Raw genomic sequence first — 12017 nt, 5'->3', positions numbered from 1 at the left:
TCCAAAAATTACTCATGGACATGGCTCCACAGGCAGGAAGTTGCACACCTGACCTGCTGGGACCAGCTTGCATGGAATATGGTAGGAAACTCCCTAGGCGGTGTGTGCAAGGCTCCTGGGAACATTCTGTGTTTAGACTTGAGTCCCATTCAGAAGATGGTGCTGTGTGGTATGAAAGATACCCATAACCTGAAAGAGCCCTCAAGCCCTGCTGGCCTGGGCACCTGACGGCAGGATGTTCTGCCAGTGTAGCTGCTAGTGGGGGACATTGTCCGCCTGGCCTGGCCATAGCCTGCCCTTCTCAACAGTGTTTCTCTTCTTTTCCTAATTTTTTCCTCCCTCCCTCCCTCCCTCCCTCCCTCCCTCCCTCCCTCCCTCCCTCCCTTCCTCCCTCCTTCCTTATTTGTTGAAGTGGTGAGAATAAAACCTAGGACCACAGGGGCTGGAGAGATGGCTCAGCGGTTAAGAGCATTGACTGCTCTTCCAGAGGTCCTGAGTTCAATTCCCAGCAACCACATGGTAGCTCACAACCATCTGTAATGAGATCTGGTGTCCTCTTCTGGCCGGCTGTCATATATACTGTATACATAATAAAAAAATTAAATTAAAAAAAAAAAAAAAACAACAAAAAACCTAGGACCTTGTCCACACAAGTTGGTGCTCTACCACTGAGCCCCAGCTCTGTCTCTTGGTTAATTAAATTATTTTATGGTGGTGGTGGTGGTGGGGGAAGCATGTGCACAGTGTGTGTGTGGGGGGGGGGGGGGTTGGAGGACACAGTGTGTCTACAGACCACCCCTCTCCTGCCGTCTTTATGTGGGTTCTGGGGATGGAAATCAGGTCAGCAGGTGTGGTGGTGGTTTGAATACAAGCAGCCTCATAGGCTCATCTATTTGAATGCTTAGTCACCGGGGAGTGGCACTATTTGAAAGGATTGTAAAGATTCAGAGGTGTGACCTTGTTGGAGGAAGTGTGTCACTAGGGGTTTTTGAGGTTTCAAAAGCCATGCCAAGCCAGAGTCTCTATCTCTCTCCGCCTGTAGATCAGGATGTAGCTTTCAGTTATAGCTACAGCACCTGCCTGCTGCATGTTGCCACGCTCCCCGACATGATAATGGACTGAGCCTCTGAAACTGTAAGCGAGTCCCAGTTAAAATGCTTTCTTTTATAAGAGTTGCCACAGTCATGGTGTCTCTTTAACAGCAGTAGAACACTGAATAAGACACCGGGCTTGAAGGAAAGTACTTTTGCCCATTGGGCCATTTGCCAGCCCAATTTTTAAATGAAAACAAAACTACTTTCTTTTTCTTTTTTCTTTTCTTTTTTTTTTAAAGACAGAGTTTCATGTAGCTGAGGTTGGCCTCAGACTCACTGTGTAGCCAGGGATGATCTTGACCTCCCTGTCCGTCCGTCCTTCAGCCTACCCCTCCCAAGTGCTGGGACGATCTGTGCTTGTCGAGTGGGAGCCAGGCTCCGTGTGTGCCAGGCAAGCACTCTACCAGCCGAGCCACACAGCCTTTGTCCTGTTGCTGGTTTTGTGTTTCTGAGACAGGGTCTTCCTCTGCAGTCCCAGCTGGAATGCGCCTCCAGTACAGCTGCGGGTCATACTGCTGTGATCAGCTTCTCTTTCTTTTCCCCTTGTCCCTGCTTCAAAGCTCCTCATTCCCAGGCTCCTTCCTCCTCAGCTCTGACCTGGACTAGAGAGTGTTGCTCTGGGGGTCAAACATGCCCATGTAGTGGGGTCTCATTCTTGCGCCATGACAGATGTGGTGTCCTCCCCCAGAGTGCAGGCCAGCGTGTCCTGGGAGTAGGGCTGGGATGGCAGGACTAGCACTCATGCCTCTGCAGGCTGTGCTTTGCTTCACGTCCAGGCTTCCCTATGGGACTGCCCCTTCCTCCTGTGCCCAGGGCAGCCAGGATTGGACAAACAGCAGGCAGTACCTGTTTTCAGAGGGCTTTTTTGTTCACTGTCTGACCATAGCTGCTTTGGTCTCATAAAGCGCACCATCGTGGAGCCCCGAGAGTGCATTTTCCCATGTCACATGCCCATGTAACTGTTACACGTCCAGCACTGCCACACCTGGGCTGTCTTTGCAGCAAGTTAGGGTCAAATGAAAGCCTGGAGCTCCTAGAACCTCAGCACTCACTGCCTGCATGGGGGAAACTACATTGTCCCACCAGTAAAGAGGAGCTAGCATATTGTCTGCCCTATATATAGCATTGCCCTATAGGAAGAATGAATGAGGAGCTCAAGGCCAGGCATGGTGGCATGTGCATACTACCAGTAATCCCAGCCTCAGGAAGCAGAGGCAGGAGTTTGCTGAGAGTTTGAGTGCTGCAGGCCGCAGGAATCTATCGTAAGAACTCAGCTGGTTATGGCAAAGTCAATTCCTCCAGAGGAAGCCAAATCCCAAGGAGTTTTTGGTGTCACTTGGTTTGTTATATATCAGCTGTCTTCTGTTATGAAAATCATGTGTGCCTTCACAGTTTTCCCAATTGACTTTTCCCTAAGAAGGGCTAACAGTGTGGACTGATCACTCTCTGGACATACACATTCCAGGTATTTGGAGAACTGCCTCAGGAAAGGCTTTCTCTGGAATCAGATATCTCCCTTGGCCACTTTCAAGGACTAGCAGTAATAACAGTCCACATGCAAGTCTCCTGATTTAAGACAAATTCCACAAGGAGACACCGCCTAGGTCAGTCAGGTGGATGTTCAGTAATAGCTTTACACAATTTAGCTCAGACCCTCCTTTCTTACAGCCTTACTAACTTTATAGACCTCTAACCACTTCTAGGAATATTTAGATAACCTTTTGCGCTGACAGCTATGCTCAGCCAGAACCCCATTTCAAGCCTCCCTGTAATTATCATCATTGGCAGCATCCAGCCAGGTCCATCCCCAGATGGAGGAAAGTATCTTATTAGAGATACCTCTGTACTCTCTAAGAACAGACTTAAGCATCTGGGCTACCTGTTTGAAAAGGCCTGGCAGATGTGCCAATTAAGCTTTACTTCCTGCTTTCCCGAACCTTACCTCTAGTTCCAGATCTCCCTTTAACTATCACCATAGGCATCTAGCTGTACAGGTTGCCTAGCGACCGAGCACACTTTCCCCCACCCTGCAGAAAAATGGCAGATAGCTTGGACAGATAGGAGCCACAGGAAAAAAGAAGTCAGTTTTATTTTCTCCCATTGACCTAGCAACTTATAGATTCTTAGCATTTTCTACCAATCATGTTTAAGATTATAGTTGAGCACATAAGAGCCCTCTTAGATATTACCTGAATTTAGCCTTTAGTTAATTTCCCCATTGGTCACTTCCCTTTGGGGTTGCAAATGATAATTAACGGTTATTGCCTCCCTATGTGATTCTTATCACCCCTCCATTTAACCCTGGAAGCCTGGCTTTGCACTGCTAAGGGAATACTGCTTGTAAGTGTATATATACCAGGACTCCCAGGGCACAACAGGGCAGAGAAGAGAAAAGAGAATGAAAGAACTAGTTGGGTAAGAACTTGAGAGGAACAGGAGAGAGAAGGAGATGGGAGAGAAGATGATATGGGAAGGAACAAGATGGATGAGAACCTAGAAGGGGCCAGAACTAGATGAAGGAATTAAGATAGAACCTAGAGGGGACCGCAGACAAGTGTAGAGAGAAATCAGGCTAGAAATGAGCTAAATATGAGAGCAGAATATAAGCTTGTAATTGACGCAGAATAATAAAGTATATGGACTAAAGAGTTTTGTGTACATAGATTCATTTCTTGTCATCAAAGATTAATTATCAGCTGGTTGTAGATTCTTCCCTGACCCTGGGAGGGGACTATCGAGGGGCTGGACCCCCATAGTTCTTGATATTTAAGGTCAGCCTGAGATAAATCGTGAGTGCCAGATATGCCAGGGATATGTACCAAGACTCCATCTGAAAACAAAATGAAGCCGGGCGGTGGTGGCACATGCCTTTAATCCCAGCACTCGGGAGGCAGAGGCAGGTGGATCTTTGTGAGTTCAAGGCCAGCCTGGGCTACCAAGTGAGTTCCAGGAAAGGTGCAAAGCTACACAGAGAAACCCTGTCTCGAAAAACCAAAAAAGAAAAAAGAAAACAAAATGAAATGAGGTGAAAGTGCTGGATGTGAAACATTGAGTGAACAGTGAGGAGCATGGCCTTTGGTCAGGAGGGGTAAGATGGTCTCAGGTATCCCAGGGTTCCCTCAAACTCCACATGGACCTGAGATTGCCCTGAACTCCTTCCTGATCCTCCTGCTGCCACTTGGGGGAGAGTTGGGATGGCAGGCATGTGCTACCATGCTCCACTATGATCTGTTATTAGGAGAGTGGATTATACATAATTTTCTCCAAGTTTTAAATTCTTTATTTTGTGTTTCCCCATCCCTGCCACTTGCTCAGGGCGTTCTGAAGTCCAGTTTCAGCTGAGCACATAGTGAGTGTGGGAGTAGCAGGAGATAACCAGGTACTCAGGCTTGTAAAGAACCCTGCTCTTGGCCAGATCCAGCCAGGATTAGGGTTGCTGTGATGCTGTCTCTAGAGCATCCCCTCCACAGGGTGCTGCCATGTTCCCCTGTTCTCTAATGCAAATGGACTGTGGCGTTGCAAAACTGCTCCATGTCCTCTTCCTGCCACCTCAGCCAGCTGGAGGAGAAGTAGAGGGACAAGTGTGGTGTCCTGGCTGTGCAGTGGGCTGTGGCCAGCTCCCTACCCTTGCAGCTTCTTGCCTTCAAAGCCCTGTCCTCTGGCTGGTCCTTCTCAGTCTGTGCCTCTCCCTTTGTGGTGAGACTTGCGAGCATAGCTTGCCTGGCAGCTGTGGGCCCACAGAGGGCCCTGTCCCAGCTTGGGAGCTCGCCCTGGGGCCCACAGAGGGCCCTGTCCCAGCTTGTGAGCTCGCCCTGGGGACCACTGCCTTTATCACAAGCTGGCGGCAACTGAGGTCTCTGCTCATGCCTGTTCCACAGATTGGCCATGGCTGAGGCTTGGATGATGTCACAGTGAACACTAACACAGCCTGCAGGTGTGGCTTCAGTGTCCCCAGGAAGCCATGGCATAAGAGGAATTGTAACTCATGTCTGACATCTGCCCTGCTTCCTTGTCTCTCCACAGCACTGAAGTGTGAGCACTAATGAAACCTTTGCTGTTGCTGCCCTGCCCCTGGGCTTGTGGGCTGTGGCTTCTCAGGATGCACAGCCAGCCCCAGGGCTGGAGCAGGCTTGAGTGGGTCTGGCTATGGCAGCCTGGATGCTGGGCTGTGTTTCTCTCGACCGTGGATTTGGCGATTTACTTGGTTTGGGTTTTGTCTTGACCAGGACCGGCCCTCTCTTTGTTGCTCAGGCTGGTTGGTCTTGAACTCATTGTCCTGAGAGTGGCTCTTGTCACTTGTAGGCCCTTGGGAAGCATGAGCCAGATGTAATATTATGTTAAATGCACCAAACCTACTGCTGTCTGTCACTGAGCCACAGCACCTTGGGAGTGGATGCTTGGTGTGCTTGGTTTGAATTGAACTTCTACCTCCAAAACCTTGAGGAAAATATTTGCAGTCTGGACTTTGCCAATGAGACCTGTGGGGTTAGATGAGCTATGGCAGGTGATATGCCGTCACCACCTTTTCTCACACATGACAGACATCTCCTCTCTGTCAGTCTTACTGCTCTGGGGAGGTTCTTCTAGAGGCTTGCTGAAGTATTTAGTTATGTATGTGTGTGCACGCGTACTGCATGTGTGGAGAGGTCAAATGATAACTTGAGGCAGTCCATTCTCTCCTTCAACTTTGTGGGTTCTGAAGCTCAAACTCAGGTCATCAGGCTTGTACAACAAGCGCCTTTACGTGCTGAGACATCTTGCGAGCCCCACATAGTGGCATTTTCATAACACTCTTTCTCCAGCGTTTGCTCCCAACCTGCCACCCAGCCTCTTCCCCTTCCTCTCCCCTGCAGCCAGCCCTCTGTACTTCCCCTCCTGCCTCTCTGTCTGGGTATTTTGCTTTGCTTACAGGTGCCTGCTTCCCCCAGAGAAGCTGACTGTACTTGCATTGTTTTGAACCTGAAATGATCTTGTGCTGGGTAGTGCTGGTTCAGAGCCTGGGAGTCCTTTCCCTGGCTTTTCCTTATGCAGTCACAGGACAGCATCCCTCCTGACTCAAACTCTTAACCACCAGCATCACAGGCAGGCCAGACTAAAGAAGTTTGTTTATTTGTTTGTTTTTAAAGACAGGGTTCTCACTATATGTAACCTTAAGTGGCCTGGAACTCATTATGTAGAATTCAAACTCAGAGATCCTCCTGCCTCTGCCTCTTGAATTTCTGGGATTTAAAAGTGTGCGCCACAACTTAAGGAAGTTTTGAAAACCTCTCAGCAATGCTCAATCTCTCAATCTCCCTGCGGCTGTGTGGTTAACACCCTTCTTTAAGTTAGCCTCATCTCACTTTCTTCACTCAGCCCCGGTGTGTTTTGTGCTGGATGTCTAAGGCTGGGCCATTGATCAAGAACAGATTTAGCTCTTGTAAGCTCTGATGGTTGGGAAGGCCAAGCAGGACACCTACAACTGGCCAGGCAGAGGGAGTGGGCAGGACACACACTCCTGTGGGGACAGGGTGATAGCAGCCTGATGCTTCAGAGTGTGGAGCCCCTGCCTCACCTCCCAGTCCTCACTGGGGTTGATGCTGCCTGCATTTGAACTTCAGCCTCCATAAAGTGCCGACATAGGGAAGCCCTTTTCACACAGTCACTTGTTGACTTGTTCTTTTGTTTGCGACAGGCCTCACGACATAGCCCGTGCTGTCTTGACCACCCCTCCCCCAGGGCTGGGAGACCCCACTGCTACATAGTGGCTGCTTACTTCCCCACTGAAGTGGCTTGCTCCCCTAGATGACTTCTTCCTCTCCATAGAGGGACATCCTGTTGAGGCCAGTGAGGGAGGGAGTGGCTGGAGCCTGACAGGTGACCTTAGAGTCCTGGGTTGAACAAGGGGTGTCCTTGGTGCTGAGTGGAGAGGACTCCTGGCTTCGCACACAGAGGGAGTGGATGCTTTCAGCGTGAGGCTGTGTGCATCCTGGAGGATGCCTGCAGCATGAATCTGTGTGCTGTCACTTGTCAGGCAGCTGGTAGAGGACAAGATGGGTGAGGACTTGAAAACAGCCAAGTGCATTATGGTGACTCAGGGTCATATACAGAAACTCCACCAACACACAGGGTGAGGAAGGAAGCCCATCACTGCCTCTCCCTAGGCAAGTTTCTGTGCGGGGTTTGGCTTTGCTCTGGCTGTCAGGAGCATACATTTTTACCAGAACCGGGGTGTATTTTGGTGATGGTGAAACATTGAGTATTGTCACCTCCACGTAGGAGGCTAAGGCAGGAGACCACTTGACCCTCGGAGAGTTCAGGAGGAGTTTGGGCTACGTGTGGCAGTTCCTGCCAGTAATATCAGCACTCAAGAGCCAGAGTCAGGAGGAGCACCAGGAGTTTAAGGCCAGCCAAGGCTCTCTAATAGTGCCTTGTCCCAACAAAAATGAAACAAAACAACTGGAGACCAGCCTGGACCGCACCTGAAGAGGAAAAAGACCAAGACGGGAGGGTGCTTTCGTGCACTTGTGACCACTTTCTGACTCTTGTGTTTTGTTCAGATTCCCAGTGGAAATCCGTTATATGAATCTTACTACAAGCAGGTATGTCTAAGTGCATCTTTTTACATTTTAATTTATTGTGCTGTGTAAGTGTGCACGTGTTCACCTGTGCCATGGTATGCCTGTGGCAGTCAGGGCACAACTCTCAGGGTCAGCTCTCTCCTTTTACCACGTGGGTCCCAGAGATAAAATTCAGGCCATCAGGCTTGATGGCAGGAGCCTTTGCCCGCTGACCATCTCTCCAGCCCACTAGTGCCTTTTTATGTGTTTTGTATGTCCTCATGTGCGCATGTGTGTGTTGGTGCTGGGGGTGGAACCCAGAGCCTCTTACACGCAGAGCAGATCAGCCACTGAGTTGCACCCAGCCTCCCATCATCTTGGCAGTTGCCCTTGGGAGCACATTTGCAGCAGCTTTGTGAACACATGGCATGGCGTCTGTAAGTGGGGTGTCACTCCTGTGGACACACACGGGGGCAGTGCCGATACTTCTGCACCTTTAAGTGTTGTGTCAGCTCTTGCTGTCCTGTTGCAGGTGGACCCTGCCTACACAGGAAGAGTTGGGGCCAGTGAGGCTGCGCTGTTTCTGAAGAAGTCGGGGCTCTCTGACATCATCCTGGGGAAGGTAGGGAAGATGAAGCGTGGTCTGCTGCATTCCTGAAATGAAAGCCAACTGTGCAGACCCTCCCTGGGCAGGGCCAGAACATCCTGGGCTTCTTTGCTATAGCTGGTGGATCTGAAGGCCTGATTTCTTTTTCCTTTAGAGCTGACTTTCCATGCCCATCCTAGCACTTGAGAGGCTAAGATCACAACTCCAGAAGGATCATGAGTTCCAGGACAGCCTGGGCTACATAGTATGACCTGTCTTTGAAAAGACAAACCAGAGTTATAATGTGAGGCATGGTGGAGCGTTCCTTTACTCCCAGCACTCTGGAGGCAGAGGGCTATGGATCTCTGGAGTTTGAAGTTAGCCTGGTCAGTCTCAGATGGTGGTCACCTTCAAGGTGTTGCTGGAGGGCTTCTCTCCAGGTTCCACCAAGCCCTGCAGTCCCACAATCCAAGTTTAAAATAATCACTCAGACGCTTATATTACTTATAAACTGTATGGCCGTGGCAGGCTTCTTGCTAACTGTTCTTATATCTTAAATTAACCCATTTCTATAAATCTGTACCTTGCCACGTGGTTCATGGCTTACCGGCGTCTTTACATGTTGCTTGTCCTGGCGGTGGCTGCAGTGTCTCTCCCTCCTTCTTCCTGTTTCCCCAATTCTCCTCTCTCCTTGTCCCGCCCATACTTCCTGTCTGGTCACTGGCCATCAGTGTTTTATTTATATAGAGCGATATCCACAGCATCAAGGTGTAAGCAGCAGACTGGACCAGAGTGCTTTTGATGTCTCGATAGCTCTGGGTTTACATTGCCATGTAATGACTGAATAGGGAGCGAAGTGGGCGTAGGGGGTTCTTTAGGCCCTACCACCAAATGGCTGTGTGCCATGCCAGAGAAGTGGTTGATGTGACTCCTGTCCCATCCAACTTGGCTGGTGAGCAACAGTCACACTTACAGGCACTTTTATGTCTCCACAGATATGGGACTTGGCGGACCCCGAAGGTAAAGGGTTCTTGGACAAACAGGTATATATGCACACACAGAGCAGGGGAGGGGCTGGGCACCCTTGAGGCTGGGTAACTCGTACTTTTCTTCCACTGGCTGCTATCTCCACACACAGCTGCCAGGCTCAAGTGAGGAACTCTCACTTTGGAGTGCAGGTCTGTAAGTATGCCAACCCCTGACTCAGTGACATGCCCTTGACTGTCTCAACTTCTTCACGGTTTTTTTTTTTTTTTTTTTTTTGGTTTTCGAGACAGGGTTTCTCTGTGTAGCTTTGCGCCTTTCCTGGAACTCACTCTGTAGACCAGGCTGGCCTTGAACTCACAGAGATCAGCCTGCCTCTGCCTCCCGCGTGCTGGGGTTAAAGGCGTGCGCCACCACCGCCCGTGTCTCGGCTTCTTTACCTGCTGCTGTGATAAATGGCCCTGACAGAAGCAGCTCTGATAAAAGGCCACCCGTGGCTCCCAGTTCCAGGCACAGCACTTGGGGCAAGTGAAGGCAGCAAGAGCCTGAAGCAGCGGTCACATCTAGTCAGGAGCACAGGGACCAATGCTGTCTCCCGTTCACTGCCCACATGGAGGGTACACTTTCCCGTCTCCTTTAACCTGGGAACCCGTCACAAGCCAGCCTCAGTGAAGCAGCTCCTCATTGAGACTTCCTTCTTGGGTAGTTCCCATTGTGTCAAGTTGACAATTAAAACTAAACACCAAGGGCGCTGATAGAGGACTCAGCTGGAATCGAGTTCAGGTCCCAGCACCCACATTTGGCAGCTTACAACCACCTATAACTCCAGCTCCAAGGGATCCAATGCCCTCTTCTGGCTTCTCAGAGCACCCACTCCTACCTACATGTATACATACACACACCTACATACCCACCTTTAAACAAAACAAAACAAAACAAAAAAACCCAAACATCACAATGAACTTACCAGTTATTGAAGTGTTTTAAAGATTTAAAATAATTTAAATAAATTGTAATGTGTATAGTGGCCCACACCTGTAATCCCAATACTCAGGCAGCAGAGGCAGATGGATAGATCTCTGTGAGTTTGTGGCTAGCCTAGTCTACATGTGGAGAGCCAGGCTACCCAGGGCTACACAGTGAGACTTGGTCTCAAAACAAAAAAAACCCCACAGGGGTAGGGGGACCAGAAAAAAATTGTTTATGTATATGTGGCCCATGGAGGTCAGAACAAGGTGCCAGATTCCCTGGAGGTAGGTGAGGGAGCTACCTGATGGGGTGCTGGGAACTGAACTCTGGTTCTCTGCATGAGCAGCATGTGCTCTTAAAACAGAGCCATCCATGCCTTACAGCCTAAAGACTAATCTGTATCAAAGTAATTTTAGAATTCTGTAAAGATATCAAACACAGTTTAATGGGTTCCCATACACCCCTTCTAGCCCATGTTTATAGCCAGCTCTCCCCAGGGATGCTCAGTCACACAATTCCAATGCTGTGTCAGACTGCTGTGGTCACAGCATTAACCAGGGCCTGCAGTCAGGCTGGCCATTTCCTGGTGCCCTCTACTGTGGAGGCATGTGTGCCAGTCAGCCCTGACACTCTTAGGCTTCTCCTTGGAGCCCTAGGCTCTGTGCTCTTCAGAAATATTATGAATGGAATTGTGTTTGTCCCGCAGTGCTGGCTGTGGGAGCTTTACAGCAGGCTTTACCGCACTGTGCTCACAGGGCCTGGGTGCAGGTGAGTTCCCCAGCTCCTCCCCCAGGCACTGTCTGAGGCTGTTCTGTATCCTAAGCCTCAAGCCTGTCCATCTGCTGGCCACCGACCACCAGCCACCAGTACTTCCCTTCCTTGTGATTGGGGTTGCTCGGCCGCTTAGTGAAGGAGCTGAGGGACCTGATTTGGTTCCTCTGACCACCATCCTGCCCTGTTTCCAGCTTCCCTCTGACACCGTGTGTTTCTGTACAGTTTCTGTGGACATCCCCAAGAAAGGCTTAGCTCTCCCCATGTTCTTATGCCAGGAGAGAAGCTCCACTCTAGGGTACATATTTGCCCCTGCTTCTCTCTGATAAAACTGACCAAAAGCACCCGGAGAGGAAGGGTTACTTGATTTACAGATTACAGTCCATCACTGAGGGAAACTAGGAACTCCAGGCAGGAACCTGGAGGCAGGAACTGAAGCAGAGGCCATCGAGGATCAGTGCTTGCTGGCTTGCTTCCCTGGCTTGCTCCATATATAGAATTTAGGACTACTAGCCCAGGAATGGCACTGTCTTTGTGAATCATTAATTAAGAAAATGCTCCATAGACACATCCACAGGCCAGTCTGATGGAGGCAGTTCCTTGATCAAGGCTCTTTCTCATCCCATTTTAGTTGTATCAAGTTGACAGCTCATCACAGAACACAGGTCATGCCAGCACTCAGGAGGCTGAGGCAGGAGGATTGAGAGTCCCCCTTCAGACTCAGCTGCGTAGTAAGAACCTGTTTCAAAAAAGGAGGCCGGAGAAATGGCTCAAGGGTTAAGAGTGCTTACTGTTCTTGCAGGGAACTGAGTTCAGTTCCCAGTACCCACAAGGCTGCTTACAGCCACCTGTACCTCCAGTTCCAGGAATCTGATGCCTCTGGCCTCTGTGGGTACCCACACTTGTGAGCACACGTTCATAATTAATAGCAAAACTAGCTGGGCGGTGGTGGCGCACACCTTTAGTCCCAGCACTCGGGAGGCAGAGGCAGGCGGATCTCCAAGTTCTGGGCCAGCCTGGTCAACAGAGGGAGTCCCAGGACAGCCAGTGCTACACAGAGAAACTCTGTTTCAA

At 49.9% G+C, this 12017-nt stretch overlaps 1 protein-coding gene across 9 annotated transcripts in view; it reads left to right on the top strand.

Annotated features, from left to right (window-relative positions):
• The window catches only part of Eps15l1 (epidermal growth factor receptor pathway substrate 15 like 1), a 95866-nt gene that overhangs the window by 22522 nt on the left and 61327 nt on the right, over positions 1–12017 (top strand). For all 9 annotated transcript variants that reach the window (XM_028893545.2, XM_037211800.1, XM_037211799.1 and 6 more), the window contains exons 2-4: positions 7634–7675; positions 8166–8255; positions 9215–9262. In XM_028893545.2, coding sequence (XP_028749378.1) covers positions 7634–7675; positions 8166–8255; positions 9215–9262 — 180 coding nt within the window. The remainder of the gene's footprint in view (positions 1–7633; positions 7676–8165; positions 8256–9214; positions 9263–12017) is intronic.

This window comes from Peromyscus leucopus, chromosome 17, assembly GCF_004664715.2.
Source record: "Peromyscus leucopus breed LL Stock chromosome 17, UCI_PerLeu_2.1, whole genome shotgun sequence".
Taxonomy (NCBI): Eukaryota; Metazoa; Chordata; class Mammalia; order Rodentia; family Cricetidae; genus Peromyscus; species Peromyscus leucopus.
Note: the sequence above shows the minus strand (reverse complement) of the source record. Positions and strands in the feature narration are given on the sequence as shown.